The sequence below is a fragment of the Pangasianodon hypophthalmus genome, chromosome 13, assembly GCF_027358585.1.
Source record: "Pangasianodon hypophthalmus isolate fPanHyp1 chromosome 13, fPanHyp1.pri, whole genome shotgun sequence".
In the NCBI taxonomy this organism is placed as follows: Eukaryota; Metazoa; Chordata; class Actinopteri; order Siluriformes; family Pangasiidae; genus Pangasianodon; species Pangasianodon hypophthalmus.
Window position 1 is genome coordinate 2,710,617 of NC_069722.1, and position 19,692 is coordinate 2,730,308.

At 39.5% G+C, this 19,692-nt stretch overlaps 1 protein-coding gene and 1 long non-coding RNA gene across 2 annotated transcripts in view; one reads left to right on the forward strand and one right to left on the reverse strand.

Annotated features, from left to right (window-relative positions):
* The window catches only part of LOC113528062 (deleted in malignant brain tumors 1 protein), an 84,519-nt gene that overhangs the window by 52,390 nt on the left and 12,437 nt on the right, over positions 1-19,692 (reverse strand). The window contains exons 2-9 of the mRNA XM_053239391.1: positions 15,087-15,116; positions 8,068-8,382; positions 6,508-6,822; positions 6,144-6,422; positions 4,003-4,317; positions 3,639-3,917; positions 1,498-1,812; positions 1,134-1,412 (exon numbers count right to left, since the gene is read on the reverse strand). Coding sequence (XP_053095366.1) covers positions 1,134-1,412; positions 1,498-1,812; positions 3,639-3,917; positions 4,003-4,317; positions 6,144-6,422; positions 6,508-6,822; positions 8,068-8,382; positions 15,087-15,116 — 2,127 coding nt within the window. The remainder of the gene's footprint in view (positions 1-1,133; positions 1,413-1,497; positions 1,813-3,638; positions 3,918-4,002; positions 4,318-6,143; positions 6,423-6,507; positions 6,823-8,067; positions 8,383-15,086; positions 15,117-19,692) is intronic.
* LOC117598836 (uncharacterized) lies at positions 17,297-19,268 on the forward strand. The gene is made up of 5 exons (XR_004579376.2): positions 17,297-17,994; positions 18,070-18,472; positions 18,546-18,623; positions 18,746-18,874; positions 18,965-19,268. It is a non-coding gene; the product is annotated as an uncharacterized LOC117598836 (long non-coding RNA).

Here is a 19,692-nt window from a genome sequence, read left to right on the forward strand (position 1 = left end):
GCTATTTTAGCTTTAGTATATTGTAGCATGGGTTGGAGCTGATTCTTTGCTCCCTCCCCTGTGGATAGTAATGTATTCATTTATTCAGGGTACTCACACACTCACTGGTTAAGTCAGCTCTACACCCAGTTATATTATTCTGTAGCATGTTGCTCAAAACTAAAGGTACTGTAGGTTGTTCGCAACTAAACGCAAGAGCTTGGGCACACAGACAACTGTAAGCTCCAGTAAAATAGGAGAGTTATAAATCTTCTATCACTTCTTCTAAGATAAGGTTATACTCCTGTTCTGTGCCCGAGCAAGAGCTCCAGCACACAGACAACTGTAAGCTCCAGTAAAATAGGAGAGTTATAAATCTTCTGTTACTTTTTCTAACACACTGGGGCATGCTGGCTCTTCGGATTGACTGTATTGCACGAATATTATCAGTAAACACCCAAGCTAACTGCATCCTTTTTGTCTTGTTGTGGCTGCTGCTATATAAATACAAACTCCTCAAGTAGTTGTAATAATCCAGCGAACACTATATTATTTACCTAGCTGCCAAAATGTCACAGGGATATAGGTGCTCTAGCACCACCCCGGGTGGTTAGGAGGGGCAAAATAGAACATTAGGAACAATCCAGTGATTATAGTACATGGTTCCATGTGTAATCTAATCATTTCTGAGACGAGAGTTTCTGAGACAAGAGAAGCACTACAAGGGAGAATACAATTTGCAGAGTCAATGGACAAACCAAAAAGAATAGAATGAGTAGAATTTGGTCTTGTATTGAAAAGAATAAAACCCTTAGGGATGTGCTGTTAGAGGAAAATCAACAATAGTAACAGTGGGATGGGTAACTCCACTTCATTACACCCCCCGTTGTTGATCAGTTTCCTAAAACAGCATGACACAGAGTGTTTTATTATTTAAATAATAGTAACGGAAGGTTACTGATAGATAGTGGAATATTTTAGCCATCCTATTCAAGATCATGACCAGGCATCTCTACAGTATTTATGTATTAGTCTTGATAATGCTATTTAAATCAGATATAACTTATGGATAATCAATGGCAACTATTTGAACAGCATTTAATAATTAATTAATGACTTAATGCTGTTCAGTATAACATCCTCTCTGCACTTACCCACAGTGATGGTAATGGAGTTGCTCCTGGATGATATGGAGTTACTTTCCCTGTATGAGTAGTCACAGGTGTACTGGCCCTGATGTGAGGCATCTACAGTCAGATTAAATGTTGTTGTAGACTCTGCAGTTTGATTCTTTATTGAAGTCCCGTCTTTATACAACCTGAAGTCCACAGAGATGCATGTTGGGCTGGGTGTGGTACATCGGAACTGAAGGACTTCTCCAGGTGAGACCACAGAGTTTGGAGAGATCCGAGTCAATGTGGGAGTCTGCAGGTCTTATAATAAAGAAGTATATTGAATAATTTTGTAAATATAATTACTTTAAACAGGGTATTGCAACAAGAAAGAATGATAACTTACTTGAGCAGACGACTCCAGCATCTTCACCATGTCCACAGTTCTCCACTCCAAATCCTCTGTGTGAGCAGTGATCTATGTAGCTCTCAGTTCCATTACACTGAACATCATCCAGCCAGGTTGGTTCACTTCCCTGACCAAAGCGGGCATTACGAGGAGCGCTGATGGCTTTACCACATCTAAGCTGTCTACACACCACCTCTGCATCCTTCAAGTCCCAGTAATCATCACACACTGTTCCCCAACGGCCATTGTGCTGGATCTCCACTCGGCCACAACAGGTACTCGGACCATTCACCAGCCTGATCTCATTACGGCCTGATTTAGTAGTTTAAAAAATGAAGGTGTTACGAAGGAGCCATGAAATCAAATAATATTAGAAACAAAACCAGTTGAAGTTGAAGAAAAGTTTGAACTTTGAACAAGCTTATTCGTGACAGTTCTCAATTTGTTCTGAAAACTAAAAATACATTTTATATCCAAACTACAGAGTCTCAGCTGAACAATAAAATATCAAACTCTCCACGTTTTGCCCATTTTCAACACAAAATGATTGCAGTCAAATGATTGCACACGCACATATATTCTGAATAGCGGATGGAGTGACTGCAGTGCAGGAGAGCAAAGCAAACAAACAGCCTTTTCTTTTGCTGTCCAATTATAGTTATCATCAATATTATTTGTAAAGTGGTAGATTTTAAACTTTGTTGCAGGCATATTTCATGGTTTTTCAGCCAAAATTTTCAGCCATTTTCTCTTTCTTAAAAAAAATCGAAAGTCACATTTGTGACATATTATTTTTCATCTCCATTCCCTTGCAATTCCTTCATGCCCCATAGATTGTATACTTCTGACATAGATGATGACATGAACTAATTTGATGGATGTTCCACAACTTTATTTATGTACCAATAAATAAATAAATTGTATTATGTGTTTTTCTGTCATGTTAGTGTTTTATTTCTTACATATTATCTACAGTGGCTGGCAAACATAAGAAAGAGTGGTGGTGCTATTTTAGCTTTAGTATATTGTAGCATGGGTTGGAGCTGATTCTTTGCTCCCTCCCCTGTGGATAGTAATGTATTCATTTATTCAGGGTACTCACACACTCACTGGTTAAGTCAGCTCTACACCCAGTTATATTATTCTGTAGCATGTTGCTCAAAACTAAAGGTACTGTAGGTTGTTCGCAACTAAACGCAAGAGCTTGGGCACACAGACAACTGTAAGCTCCAGTAAAATAGGAGAGTTATAAATCTTCTATCACTTCTTCTAAGATAAGGTTATACTCCTGTTCTGTGCCCGAGCAAGAGCTCCAGCACACAGACAACTGTAAGCTCCAGTAAAATAGGAGAGTTATAAATCTTCTGTTACTTTTTCTAACACACTGGGGCATGCTGGCTCTTCGGATTGACTGTATTGCACGAATATTATCAGTAAACACCCAAGCTAACTGCATCCTTTTTGTCTTGTTGTGGCTGCTGCTATATAAATACAAACTCCTCAAGTAGTTGTAATAATCCAGCGAACACTATATTATTTACCTAGCTGCCAAAATGTCACAGGGATATAGGTGCTCTAGCACCACCCCGGGTGGTTAGGAGGGGCAAAATAGAACATTAGGAACAATCCAGTGATTATAGTACATGGTTCCATGTGTAATCTAATCATTTCTGAGACGAGAGTTTCTGAGACAAGAGAAGCACTACAAGGGAGAATACAATTTGCAGAGTCAATGGACAAACCAAAAAGAATAGAATGAGTAGAATTTGGTCTTGTATTGAAAAGAATAAAACCCTTAGGGATGTGCTGTTAGAGGAAAATCAACAATAGTAACAGTGGGATGGGTAACTCCACTTCATTACACCCCCCGTTGTTGATCAGTTTCCTAAAACAGCATGACACAGAGTGTTTTATTATTTAAATAATAGTAACGGAAGGTTACTGATAGATAGTGGAATATTTTAGCCATCCTATTCAAGATCATGACCAGGCATCTCTACAGTATTTATGTATTAGTCTTGATAATGCTATTTAAATCAGATATAACTTATGGATAATCAATGGCAACTATTTGAACAGCATTTAATAATTAATTAATGACTTAATGCTGTTCAGTATAACATCCTCTCTGCACTTACCCACAGTGATGGTAATGGAGTTGCTCCTGGATGATATGGAGTTACTTTCCCTGTATGAGTAGTCACAGGTGTACTGGCCCTGATGTGAGGCATCTACAGTCAGATTAAATGTTGTTGTAGACTCTGCAGTTTGATTCTTTATTGAAGTCCCGTCTTTATACAACCTGAAGTCCACAGAGATGCATGTTGGGCTGGGTGTGGTACATCGGAACTGAAGGACTTCTCCAGGTGAGACCACAGAGTTTGGAGAGATCCGAGTCAATGTGGGAGTCTGCAGGTCTTATAATAAAGAAGTATATTGAATAATTTTGTAAATATAATTACTTTAAACAGGGTATTGCAACAAGAAAGAATGATAACTTACTTGAGCAGACGACTCCAGCATCTTCACCATGTCCACAGTTCTCCACTCCAAATCCTCTGTGTGAGCAGTGATCTATGTAGCTCTCAGTTCCATTACACTGAACATCATCCAGCCAGGTTGGTTCACTTCCCTGACCAAAGCGGGCATTACGAGGAGCGCTGATGGCTTTACCACATCTAAGCTGTCTACACACCACCTCTGCATCCTTCAAGTCCCAGTAATCATCACACACTGTTCCCCAACGGCCATTGTGCTGGATCTCCACTCGGCCACAACAGGTACTCGGACCATTCACCAGCCTGATCTCATTACGGCCTGATTTAGTAGTTTAAAAAATGAAGGTGTTACGAAGGAGCCATGAAATCAAATAATATTAGAAACAAAACCAGTTGAAGTTGAAGAAAAGTTTGAACTTTGAACAAGCTTATTCGTGACAGTTCTCAATTTGTTCTGAAAACTAAAAATACATTTTATATCCAAACTACAGAGTCTCAGCTGAACAATAAAATATCAAACTCTCCACGTTTTGCCCATTTTCAACACAAAATGATTGCAGTCAAATGATTGCACACGCACATATATTCTGAATAGCGGATGGAGTGACTGCAGTGCAGGAGAGCAAAGCAAACAAACAGCCTTTTCTTTTGCTGTCCAATTATAGTTATCATCAATATTATTTGTAAAGTGGTAGATTTTAAACTTTGTTGCAGGCATATTTCATGGTTTTTCAGCCAAAATTTTCAGCCATTTTCTCTTTCTTAAAAAAAATCGAAAGTCACATTTGTGACATATTATTTTTCATCTCCATTCCCTTGCAATTCCTTCATGCCCCATAGATTGTATACTTCTGACATAGATGATGACATGAACTAATTTGATGGATGTTCCACAACTTTATTTATGTACCAATAAATAAATAAATTGTATTATGTGTTTTTCTGTCATGTTAGTGTTTTATTTCTTACATATTATCTACAGTGGCTGGCAAACATAAGAAAGAGTGGTGGTGCTATTTTAGCTTTAGTATATTGTAGCATGGGTTGGAGCTGATTCTTTGCTCCCTCCCCTGTGGATAGTAATGTATTCATTTATTCAGGGTACTCACACACTCACTGGTTAAGTCAGCTCTACACCCAGTTATATTATTCTGTAGCATGTTGCTCAAAACTAAAGGTACTGTAGGTTGTTCGCAACTAAACGCAAGAGCTTGGGCACACAGACAACTGTAAGCTCCAGTAAAATAGGAGAGTTATAAATCTTCTATCACTTCTTCTAAGATAAGGTTATACTCCTGTTCTGTGCCCGAGCAAGAGCTCCAGCACACAGACAACTGTAAGCTCCAGTAAAATAGGAGAGTTATAAATCTTCTGTTACTTTTTCTAACACACTGGGGCATGCTGGCTCTTCGGATTGACTGTATTGCACGAATATTATCAGTAAACACCCAAGCTAACTGCATCCTTTTTGTCTTGTTGTGGCTGCTGCTATATAAATACAAACTCCTCAAGTAGTTGTAATAATCCAGCGAACACTATATTATTTACCTAGCTGCCAAAATGTCACAGGGATATAGGTGCTCTAGCACCACCCCGGGTGGTTAGGAGGGGCAAAATAGAACATTAGGAACAATCCAGTGATTATAGTACATGGTTCCATGTGTAATCTAATCATTTCTGAGACGAGAGTTTCTGAGACAAGAGAAGCACTACAAGGGAGAATACAATTTGCAGAGTCAATGGACAAACCAAAAAGAATAGAATGAGTAGAATTTGGTCTTGTATTGAAAAGAATAAAACCCTTAGGGATGTGCTGTTAGAGGAAAATCAACAATAGTAACAGTGGGATGGGTAACTCCACTTCATTACACCCCCCGTTGTTGATCAGTTTCCTAAAACAGCATGACACAGAGTGTTTTATTATTTAAATAATAGTAACGGAAGGTTACTGATAGATAGTGGAATATTTTAGCCATCCTATTCAAGATCATGACCAGGCATCTCTACAGTATTTATGTATTAGTCTTGATAATGCTATTTAAATCAGATATAACTTATGGATAATCAATGGCAACTATTTGAACAGCATTTAATAATTAATTAATGACTTAATGCTGTTCAGTATAACATCCTCTCTGCACTTACCCACAGTGATGGTAATGGAGTTGCTCCTGGATGATATGGAGTTACTTTCCCTGTATGAGTAGTCACAGGTGTACTGGCCCTGATGTGAGGCATCTACAGTCAGATTAAATGTTGTTGTAGACTCTGCAGTTTGATTCTTTATTGAAGTCCCGTCTTTATACAACCTGAAGTCCACAGAGATGCATGTTGGGCTGGGTGTGGTACATCGGAACTGAAGGACTTCTCCAGGTGAGACCACAGAGTTTGGAGAGATCCGAGTCAATGTGGGAGTCTGCAGGTCTTATAATAAAGAAGTATATTGAATAATTTTGTAAATATAATTACTTTAAACAGGGTATTGCAACAAGAAAGAATGATAACTTACTTGAGCAGACGACTCCAGCATCTTCACCATGTCCACAGTTCTCCACTCCAAATCCTCTGTGTGAGCAGTGATCTATGTAGCTCTCAGTTCCATTACACTGAACATCATCCAGCCAGGTTGGTTCACTTCCCTGACCAAAGCGGGCATTACGAGGAGCGCTGATGGCTTTACCACATCTAAGCTGTCTACACACCACCTCTGCATCCTTCAAGTCCCAGTAATCATCACACACTGTTCCCCAACGGCCATTGTGCTGGATCTCCACTCGGCCACAACAGGTACTCGGACCATTCACCAGCCTGATCTCATTACGGCCTGATTTAGTAGTTTAAAAAATGAAGGTGTTACGAAGGAGCCATGAAATCAAATAATATTAGAAACAAAACCAGTTGAAGTTGAAGAAAAGTTTGAACTTTGAACAAGCTTATTCGTGACAGTTCTCAATTTGTTCTGAAAACTAAAAATACATTTTATATCCAAACTACAGAGTCTCAGCTGAACAATAAAATATCAAACTCTCCACGTTTTGCCCATTTTCAACACAAAATGATTGCAGTCAAATGATTGCACACGCACATATATTCTGAATAGCGGATGGAGTGACTGCAGTGCAGGAGAGCAAAGCAAACAAACAGCCTTTTCTTTTGCTGTCCAATTATAGTTATCATCAATATTATTTGTAAAGTGGTAGATTTTAAACTTTGTTGCAGGCATATTTCATGGTTTTTCAGCCAAAATTTTCAGCCATTTTCTCTTTCTTAAAAAAAATCGAAAGTCACATTTGTGACATATTATTTTTCATCTCCATTCCCTTGCAATTCCTTCATGCCCCATAGATTGTATACTTCTGACATAGATGATGACATGAACTAATTTGATGGATGTTCCACAACTTTATTTATGTACCAATAAATAAATAAATTGTATTATGTGTTTTTCTGTCATGTTAGTGTTTTATTTCTTACATATTATCTACAGTGGCTGGCAAACATAAGAAAGAGTGGTGGTGCTATTTTAGCTTTAGTATATTGTAGCATGGGTTGGAGCTGATTCTTTGCTCCCTCCCCTGTGGATAGTAATGTATTCATTTATTCAGGGTACTCACACACTCACTGGTTAAGTCAGCTCTACACCCAGTTATATTATTCTGTAGCATGTTGCTCAAAACTAAAGGTACTGTAGGTTGTTCGCAACTAAACGCAAGAGCTTGGGCACACAGACAACTGTAAGCTCCAGTAAAATAGGAGAGTTATAAATCTTCTATCACTTCTTCTAAGACATTGGTGAGTGCTGGCTCTTCTGTATTGCACGAATATTATCAGTAAACACCTAAGCTAACTGCATCCTTGCTGTCTTGTTGTGGCTGCTGCTCTACAAACATAAACTCCTCAAGTAGTTTTAATAATCCAGGGAACACTATATTATTCACCTAGCTGCCAAAATGACAGCCAGATAAATAATTGTGCTACACCTGTGTATTTTTTTTACTGACCAATAAAAGTTAATCAGTGCAATATAATCACATTCATGACAAGGTCATAATATAAGAGTTTTCTGTACCTGAGCAAGTAACACCAGCATCTTCACCATGGCCACAGTTGTGTTTTCCAAATCCATTATGAGAGCACTGTGTGATGGCGCTTTCACTTCCAGAACACTGAACATTATCCAGCCATATTGGGCCACTTCCCTGACCAAAGTGGGCACTTTGAGGTGCACTGACAGCATTAGCACATCCAAGCTGTCTACACACCACCTGCGCATCATTCATGTCCCAACTGTCATCACACACTGTTCCCCACTGGTTATTATAATACACTTCCACTCTACCAGAGCAGGAGTGATTGCCACCAGCAAGTCGTATGTTAGTGCCATCTAAGACAAACAGCAAAAGATGTGAAATAGTCATAATGAATCTCATTACAACATTGCAATATTACAAGACATGGACTACTATAAATCAATTTCTGTTCATTCCTTTTAGTTTCTTGAAAATGATGTCGGGACTTTTACATAATGAATACTGATCTTTACATTATTTGCATTAGATAATTAATCTTATGCTGTATGCTTTTAAATCCAATTTCTTACTATTTTTAACCCACCACTGCCCCCTCTGTTCGGAGGTTGTTAAGGACCTTTTTAGCAATACATCTTAGCACTATTAGCACAACTGGAGCTACTTGGAGGACTAGTCGTTAGGCGTTAGCACTCTTACCGCTGCCACCTAGGTTTGATTCCTGGACAGGGAACCAACCCAAGCCACTGGGGGTTGCACACCACAGTGCACTCCCAGTGCTGGTCCCAGTCCCGGATAAAACTGGGGAGGTTTGAGTGACGAAGGGCATCTGGTGTAAAAACTGTGCCAAATCAATTATGTGGACCAGTGACCCACTGTGGCAACCCTTAACGGGAGCAGCCGAAAGAACAACAACTACAAAAAATGTCAAAAATGTCTTTCAAATTTAATAGAAAATAAAAGACAAAAGATAGAACATATATACGTATATATATATATATTTATTCGTAATTATTTGCACAAAACAGAGTCTTTGTGATTTTGCCTTTATACACCACCACAGTGGATTTTAAATGAAACAATCAAGATGTGATCAAAGTGTAGACTTTCAGCTTTATTTTAAGAGGTTCCACAAAAATATGGCATCTACCATTTAGGAATTACAGCCATTTTAAGCAAAGTACTTCCATTTTCCGGGGCTCAAAGGTATTTGGACAATTGACTGACAAGAAGTTAATTCAGCAGCTGTGGTCCATTCCCTCATTACTTCAAGACAAATGAAGCAGATAAAAGGTCTGGAATTGATATCAGGTATTGAGTTGGCATTTGGCAGATCTCAATGTAAGTGTAGGAGGCCATCATTAGGCTGAAAAAACAACATAAATCTATAAGAGAGATAGCAAAATCCTTAGGTGTGGCCAAATCAACAGTTGGGTACATTCTTAAAAAGAAAGAAAGCACTGGTCAGCTCAACAACATCGAAAGGCCTGGAAGACCATGGAAGACAACTAAAGTGGATGATCGCAGAATCCTTTCCTTGGTGAAGAAAAACCCTTCACAACATCAACAGAAGTTGAGAATACTCTGGAAAAAGTCGGCATATCGTTGTCAAAATCTGCTATCAAGAGATGCCTTCATGAATGTAAATACAGAGGGTTTAAAACAAGGTGCAAACCACTGGTAACATTCAAGAACAGGAAAGCCATATAAGACTTTGCCAGAAAACATCTAAAAAAGCCTCCCATGTTCTGGAATAAGATTCTTTGGACTGATGAAACCAAGATTAACTTGTACCAGAATGATGGGAAGAGAAAAGTATGGGGAAAGAAAGGAACACCTCAGGATTCATGACACAGTATACCACATCATGTGTCAAATATGGTGGAAGCAGTGTCATGGCATGAGCATATATGGCTGCAAATGGAATGGGCTCACTGGTGTTTATTGATGATGTGACTGCTGACAGAAGTAGAAGGATGAATTCTGTGTATTGGGCTATACTCTCTGCTCACATTCAGCCAAATGCTACAAAACTGATAGGATGCAGCTTCACAGTGCAGGTGGATAATGACCCTAAACATACTGAGAAAGCAACTCAAGACTTTTTGAAGGCAAAAAAATGGAAAATTCTTCGATGGCCAAGTCATCTCCAGGGAGGAAACTCAGAATTTGAGTTTTGAGAACATGGGCTCCAGACTTCAGGCAGTCATTGACTGCAAAGGATTTTCATCCAAGTATTAAAATTATGGTTATATTTACAATTATGTCACTTTGTCCAAATACGTTTGAGCCCCTGAAAATGGTGGTACTTTGTTGAAAATGGCTGTAATTCCTAAATGGTAAATGCCATATTTTTGTGGAACCTCTTAAAATAAAGCTGAAAGTCTACACTTCGATCACATCTTGATTGGTTTATTTCAAATCCATTGTGGTGGTGTATAACGGCAAAATCACAAAAACTCTGTCATTGTCCAGATACTTCCGGACCTGACTGTGTGTATGTATATATATATATATATATGTATATATATATATATATATATATATATATATATATATATATATATATATATATATATATATATTCATATATATATATATACACACTGTGCAAAAGTCTTAGGCACCCTTTTTTCAGTACAAACTTTGTTATAGATTTTTATTTTATGACTTTTACATTATTGATTCAGTACAAAAACATTTTAGATTTCCGAACATTAGTTTTCCAGCACAAAATTAAATGCTACAGAAAAATGTTTGTATGTCAGTCAAGAAAGCAGCGTGTTATGTAGAAGACCACTTTTCAGACAAAATACATAATGAAGAAGCAAGATGCTCAGTAGAACTTACCAGCTAATTTCCTTATAAAACTGCACGAATTGTACCTGAGACTACTATTTTTTTAAGCGAAAGTTCGTCACACCAAATATTGACTTTGTTTCATTTATTAATGTTTACTGCTCTTAATAGTATTTTTTTAATGTAGAAAAGTTTAATTTCATTATTTCTGAAGGCATCTTTGCTCTACAGCATTTCTTTGCATGTGCCTAAGACTTTTGCACAGTACTGTGTATATATATTAAAAACAAATTACAACACAGGTCACAATTGTTTACTGTTTACTGCTCTTAATAGTATTTTTTTAATGTAGAAAAGTTTAATTTCATTATTTTTGAAGGCATCTTTGCTCTACAGCATTTCTTTGCATGTGCCTAAGACTTTTGCACAGTACTGTGTATATATATTAAAAACAAATTACAACACAGTTCACAATATATGAGTGAAGAAAAAAAAGTTAAAGAAGATTAAAAAATACAAAGAGGATAACAATACAATGGGCAGTAAAATTGTAGAGCATGTGTCAAACTCAAAGCCAGCAGGCCAAACACAGCTCTTTCAAACTTTCTTGTCATTTGATAAACTTGGCAAGAGCAACATTAGCCAATTATGGTCTTCTGTGAGCTCATGCATGCAGATGTGGGCAGATACTGCTTTTCTCCAGGTGGGTTATGCTGCCCCTTGACACTGCATGAGCAGCAATTCGAAAAGATGAGGTTGGCTGGCTTCACGTGCCTCAGAGGAAGCACATTGATAACCTTCGTCCTCCCTGGTTGGTCATGTGGTAGAGGTAAGGTGACTGATGGAAGGGAATTGGTCATGACTAAATTAAGGAGAAAAGGGGAAAAATTGTGTGTGCTCAGTACCAGGGCTGTCCGCTCATGCTGGCTGAAGTTTTGCACATCTGCCCTTCAGATTGAAGACAACTGCATTTATAAGCCACCTTCTTCTTACACAAAATAATCCAATTGCAGACAAGCAGTTCTCCTCATCCCAGCCTCCAGTAATACCATGTAAGGTTTGTAGATCTGTTGAGCACTCCGCTCTTGCTCACTGCAGATGAGACCATTTGTGTCGGATTTGCTTTCAGTCAGGTCATGTCAGGAGAGGTCAGGAGGGGTTTCAGCCAGGTTATGCACAAATGGTGCAGTGAACCTAACTTCTCAGCGCCCACCTCAAGAGTCAGAGCCATTAAACTAGGCATCCTACACTCAGGAGGGGAAAGTGTGGACAAAGGTGAACAATGCCTCAAACTTTACAACTTTGAGCAGAGCTATGCAAATGCATGCACTCAAGCACCAGTAGGCTCTAAAGTGATAGTACAGAATACACAGAAAATTGAGCCATTTGACAAATTGTTCTATGCACCAGTTAGTGTCAGTTATAAATAACAAGTACGGGGAATGCTTGATTCAGGATCTATGGCATGCACTTTCAGCAAGGAGGCAGAGGCAAGAATGGTGAGTGAAAACATACTATCTGAACCAAAACCAGTGACTCAGGAGATAGTTTTAGTTGGATGTGGAGGTAAACTTACCAGACTAAATGCATGTATGAAACCGAGGATGACTGTATAATAGGCACGAACATGATAATGTTCCTTATGGTTTGAATGTAAAACAGTGATAACTACTGGCATCTCATCTGCAGTGGTGGTCTGCAGTCTTCTGTCAAGTGTGAGCATTTTTTTAGACCTTATGGCAAACACATGCTGATGGAGAGGCAATGAGTTGCCAAGCAAGGTGGGAACGAACTCCAAAAATCAGTCACACTGTTGGCTAAGCAAGGACATCTACTTTGGGGAAAATTACCAAGCAGTGTTCCCATGTCTCCAGGGAGCACCAGTGTCATTGAACCCACAACCTGCAAGACCATGCCAGGCTGCATTATGGTTGGATGCATCGTTATGCCATTATGGGGTGTTGAATGGATCCCCATGGAGGGATTGGATCCCACTATGACCAGCCCATCATGTTGATAAGGAAAAGTAATTTGGCTGATGTGCCACCATGTTTGGTTGTGAAGGACTTTGTGCTCTTTCAAGGGGTGAGCCAAGCTTAATTGCTTAATTGGGATAATCAGAAGAACAAGGGATAATTAGAAAATCTGTGAGTGAATTTGCTTCCCCTGACAAGTACTCAGTTATTACCTTAGAGGAGCTCCAACACAGCCATTCAGAAAAGATGACCTTCAAGGCAAGAGAGGGACAGAATGGACTTGAGGGCCATGATACTTCTCAAGCAGTGGGACAGACTTAAGGTCCAAGATGGTGTGCTCTACAGAGTTACAAAAGATCCCCTTAATAGACAGAAGAGACATCAGTTCATCATTCCTCTGAGTCTCCAAGAGAAGGCCCTGCATGGGGGCCAGGGGTAGGAGAGGACACTTCACCTTGTACAACAATGCTTCTTCTGGCCTAAAAAAGAATTTTGCCAGGGAGTATGCAAAGCATTGTCAGAGATGTATTTTGGCAAAGACACCTGAATTATCTCCCAGGGCCCCATTATAAAACATCAGGATTTCAGCCCCATGGAGCTACTCTGTTTAGATTTCTGGAGTGCCAAGGATAGGGAGCAACATTAGATGTGCGTATTATAAAAGACCACTTTACAAAGTTATCTCATGCTTTTCCATGTTCAAACCAAACTGCAAAAAAAAAAAAAAAATTGCCAAGAAGTTAAGGGATTACGTCTTTTGTGTCTATGGGTTTCCGGAAAGAATTCAAACTGATCAGGGAGCTAGCCTTGAGAGTGCAGTTTTAGAAAAGCTCTTAAAACTAGGGTCTCCAAGTCACACACTACAGCTTATCACCCCATGGGGAACGGGGGAACTGAAAGGTTCAACCGCGCACTAGGTAATATGCTCCAGTCTGACCCTCTTCAGGAGAAGCATAAGTGGCCTCAACAGATTCAGACAATGACATTCACATACAATGCAACAATATCTCATTTCAGCTAATGTTTGGTCATGTCCCAAGACTCCCAGTCAGTGTAATGTTCAAAGAGGTGCTGCACGGTTGTTGACCTTGGCAGTTATGTGAAAACTCATTTCGTATCTTCATGAAGCAGCTGACATTGCACAGAAACATCCTGCCAAAGAACAACATGAACAAGCTTGGGGTTACAATAAAAGTGTCAAGGGCACACACCTTAACATTGGAGACAGAGTACTCATTGCAAACAAGGGAAAAAGAGGAAAAAGACAGAATTCTTCAGACCAATGTGTACAAATTGACAGATTATGAAACAAATCATAAGGTGGTACATCACAATTTGATCCTGGACATTAGTTTTCTTCTGGTAGAGTCACTTAATGAAGAAGTGAGTGATGACCCATCCATTTCTGAATATTCAGAGAATGAGTCCTTCACCCTGAATCCTTTTGAAACCTCAGAGCAGGATGATTCAGATGAACCCAGAGATGTAGAGAGTCTGACATCATCTGTTGATGAAGTTCTGAGAGCTGAAAACTCCAAACTAGGAGATGATGAACCCAGTGTTCAAGAGAAACTGAAGATGACACAGGCGAGCACTCTCTTTCACATACTACTAGCATAGACAGTCTACCTTGAGATTCTGATTCATCAGTCATTCCAAATACAAATTTCATATACTCACGACTCAGAAGTACACATTAAAACTGATAGACAACCACAGACCATTGACACACAGGATGTTGTCGGATCTCGTGCAGGGAAAGTCATTAAGAAGGTCAGTGGTCTAATCAAGTCTATGGCTCAGAAATCTTTTAATGTTGAAAGATTTGCTAGCAAACTTACTAGGAAATCTCAATCACTTCTTAAAGTATTTAAAACACTTTGGTTTGATGAAGCCAAACAAACTTCTTGCTAGCAAATTAATGCATGTTTACTGTGAATGAAACATTTCAGGGCATATATCGGCAAGGTGATTGTATGGTGTACAAGGCATCATTTCATTCCAGGGAAAATCTAAGGCCTGATCAATCTTTTGATTTCTCTTGGAATTGGTGCAGGCTCAAGGAGTAAAACAATCATTCAAATGTAGTTGAAGCCACCTACTTTACTGTTGGAGACCTACTCCTGACTAATTTTGACTAATCTTGACTGATGTTTGTTTCATAGCTGTAGTTTATGGCACTTCAAAGGTTCACAAAAATGCTTATGTGGCCTGGGCAGAATTTGATTTTGATGCCCCTGATCTAGAAAGTAAATCAAATTTATTCAAAAGAAAAATACACTTACCAGCCAGCAGGGAAGCACTAAGAACACTGACTATAGAGAGAAAATAAAGAGGAGGAATTTCATTAAACCAGTGATGTAAAAACCAAAAGAGATTCTTTTTAAGTTCTCATGCAGTGGTCCAAATACATTTGTAAATTATAAAACTTTATACAAAAAAGTATAAACACGTGCAAAAATGAAGACCCTCTGTAAGTGTCTGCGCACAGTGTCCTGATGTACTTGCAGATACACACACACAGTAATACAAATAACCGCTAATAATATACAGTACATATCCTTAGTCCTTATCTTCAAGCTCCATCAACTCATCTTTTTTCAACATATGTATAAGTCTGTACACAGGGCGATACATTCAGGATTTGGAGTTAATCACTGGATCACTAAACACTATAGGCCACTGTGAATCTTTGTTAGATGGGGTCTGACTTGGGTCTAATACAGCATATCAGCACTGTCAGCTGTGAGTCATCACCCACTGTACAGTGGTGCAAACGGAACACATGGGCCGTTTATACATTTATATACAAATATATATATATATATATATATATATATATATATATATATATATATATATACTGCTCAAAAAAATTAAAGGAACATTTTTTAATCAGAGTATAGCATCAAGTCAATTAAACTCCCGGGATATTGGTCTGGTCAGTTAAGTAGCAGAGGGGGTTGTTAATCAGTTAACAACAGGTGCACTAGATGGGCAACAATGAGACGACCCCCAAAACAGGAATGGTTTTACAGGTAGAGGATTTGGCTAGGGTCAGTGTCACTACTGGTAGCATGAGGCGATACCTGGACCCTACAGAGGTTGCACAGGCAGTCCAACTCCTCCAGGATGGCACATCAATACATGCCATTGCCAGAAGTTTTGCTGTGTCTCCCAGCACAGTCTCAAGAGCATGGACGAGATTCCAGGAGACAGGCAGTTACTCTAGGAGAGCTGGACAGGGCCGTAGAAGGTCCTTAACCCATCAGCAGGACCGGTATCTGCTCCTTTGTGCAAGGAGGAACAGGATGAGCACTGCCAGAGCCCTACAAATGACCTCCAGCAGGCCACCGGTGTGAATGTCTCTGACCAAACAATCAGAAACAGACTTCATGAGGGTGGCCTGAGGGCCCAACGTCCTCTAGTGGGCCCTGTGCTCACTGCCCGGCACCGTGGAGCTCGATTGGCATTTGCTATTGAAAACCAGAATTGGCAGGTCCGCCACTGGCGCCCTGTGCTTTTCACAGATGAGAGCAGGTTCACCCTGAGCACATGTGACAGACGTGAAAGGGTCTGGAGAAGCCATGGAGAACATTATGCTGCCTGTAACATCGTTCAGCATGACCAGTTTGGTGGTGGGTCAGTGATGGTCTGGGGAGCCATATCCATGGAGGGATGCACAGACCTCTACAGGCTAAACAATGGCACCCTGACTGCCATTAGTTATCGGATGAAATTCTTGGACCTATTGTCAGACCCTACGCTGGTGCAGTGGGTCCTGGGTTCCTCCTGGTGCACAACAATGCCCGGCCTCATGTGGCGAGAGTATGCAGGCAGTTCTTGGAGGATGAAGGAATTGATACTATTGAATGGCCCCCACGCTCGCCTGACGTAAATCGAATAGAACACCTCTGGGACATTATGTTTCGGTCCATCCGACGCCGCCAGGTTGCACCTCAGACTGTCCAGGAGCTCAGTGATGCCCTGGTCCAGATCTGGGAGGAAATACCCCAGGAAAAAAGAGTACTATACACTTTTCATCAAACTGCATTTTGACAGTTCTATCGTCCAATCAGAGCGTGCCACCTCACGAAGTCCCTCCCCTTTTTATCCAATCAGAGCGCACCGTGGCGGAAAGTCCCGCCCCCCTTTCGACCGATGAGATTCTTCTTTTTTCCAGATGTCCTGCCCCGATCCCCCTCCCTAATTTTTGTGGGTCCGTTCATGCGCATCTGTGTTCCATGCGGGGGTCCGTTCACGCGCTTCAACCCCCTTTCTCTCTCACCCCCATCACCCCCTGGTCTGGGGTCCGTGCAAATTATCCGGCCAGTGCACGAGGTCGGATTTCAGGCGGCTAGTGTCATGCCGTTCCACTCTTAAACTTTAGCTAATATTTAATACATCTTAGATAAATTTGGATTAAAACTAGCTAGCAAAAATTGCCCAATTGAAAGAGTTTAGCAAAAAAAAAACCACAGTGCTTAGCATCAGTTAGGTTAGTCTCGCTATTTATATTTAGCCACGTTTTACCAAGAAGCATACGGGGAACATTTAATGCACAATGTACAAATTATTTATTTGTTACTGCTGTGTATAAGTGATTTATTTGAAGCTAGTCAAAGTTGATGGTTTTTCCTGTGTATTGTGCGATTTCGGATCTTTTATTAATACTTTATTTATTTTTGAAACATAAACGGTATCCCTGTTATATGCAAAAAATATATTTTAATTCGAGCATCACGTTTCCCAGCGCTCATATTCTGAAAATATATTTTATGAAAATATCCTCATACTCTCTTTCGTCAGCTGAAAATTATATTTTAAATCATGTACCAGGATTCATTCATTCTGATTCTCACCAGCCGCAGAGCACGTGTTGACGGAGGGGTCGCAACAGTCTACCCCTCCACCCTCTAAAGCGATGATATCAGGCGTCAGGTGTATATGGTTGCTCGAGAACTTGTGACAGGTGTATCGGTGGGAAAAGAACTTTAGGGTATATAAGAAACGAGACAGTCTAACATTTTCCATGAAGAAATTCGGGGATCAACATGATGGCTCATGGTAAGAAAACTTGTTGAAATTATAAGGTATTTCTTTTCTCTTAAAAACATTGTTTAAATAAACACTTTATGTATTCTCAGCTTCAAAAAGTTCAAGCTGAAATTCACCAGGTGCCTGAGTATCAGGGTAAGCTTTTCTATTAATTTCTCTTTTATTTTAACCCTTCTGTACTTTTTTGATATGTTTTTCTCTTTAATAAAGTTACAGGGGAAGAACTAGAGGGTATTAGCCTCACTCAGACGGATCCAGGTACCGTATCTCTCTCTGTGTTTTTTTTTGTTTTTGGCCTCTGTTATTTAGTTCTGGTGAAAAACTTTTTTTTTTTTTTACACGCGGTATTAATCCTGATGAGTTTGCGAGAGGATCGGGAAGCGACAGTCTCACTGATGATTTGGATTTGATTCTAACTGGGGCTTTGCCAGCAATCTCGCGAGATCGCCGTGTTCCGTCTTCTCCTCCGAGAAGCGGAGATGGCGTAATAGAAATATCAACAACTCCGAGGCCAGTGAGGCCGCAAGTCGCAAGCGTGACACCCATCTTAAAAGTCTGTGACGCACCCCGGCGAGCGAAGAGACGGAGATTAGTCAGTAAGAGTCCGTCGCAGGTATGTCTTTTATTTCAATATTTATTATTCACATATATATATGAATATTAGACATTCTTCTAATCCCCTACAGATTCAGTCGAATCACCCACGTGTTCACCCGCGTGTTCAACCAGGGAAGTGGGTCATGGATCTCAATGCGTGATTAACGGTGTGTTTTATATATATATATATATATATATATATATATATATATATATATATATATATGTGTGTGTGTGTGTGTGTGTGAATACGGTTTTTGATACGAGCCTTCTTTTTTAAAACAATCAGAGACTGAAGCGGAGACCGAATTGGATAACGGCCCAGAACCGAATCAGGAAGCAGAGCGATGTCGGAGAGAGCGCCAGAGTCCCACTGGGCCTCTGTTTAAGCGCAGGTTTCCTCAATGACGGTTTAATGGTATGTCGTCTATGTATATATTTATATTACATTTCTTCTTTATATACCTATACGTATAAGATTTTGATAGGGGTTTTTATTTTTTTTCAGCCAACGTCTCTAACCAGGAAGCGAGACCTGAACGGGTCCGTCGGCTGAGAATAGCGCCACCTCTCCGCCAGCACCGTGACAGCAGAATCTTGCGGCTCGCCGAAATAACGAGCGATTTGATTCACGACCTGATTCGCGACAACAGTGCCATGTGTGAAAAAGGTTTTGTGTGAAAAGTTTGAATGCATGTCCGTGTCGAGGTATATTTTGATGTTGTGAATTCATGTTTTTGAATGTATGTTAGCGTCAGGGCAATATTTCTGATGTTGTGAATACTGGGTTATAGATAGGGGAAAATTATATAATAAAAGTGTGCAAGAAAAAAAAAATCATTTAACCCTGAGTTGTGACGTTTTATTTAGACCCCTCGTTAAAAGTAAAAGCATACAAAATAAGCAAAAAATATAACACTATAAAACACTATAAATATATAAACACTATAAAACACTATAAATATATAAACACTATAAACATTATAAATCATATAAACACTATAAAACATATAAAATAAATACATATATAATTTAAAATATATATATATATAAAAAATACATATTATTTAAAAAATAAAAAATACACATCATTTTTAAAATAAAAAAAAATGGATGAGACTTTAGAGCGGGTCCTTGCCAAATTAAGGTTAAGCGTAGAAGGGCTACGGCTTATCCGCCCCTCCTTTCGCATAGACATGCAGCAGGACATATACGATAACACCTCTGTGATTCAGC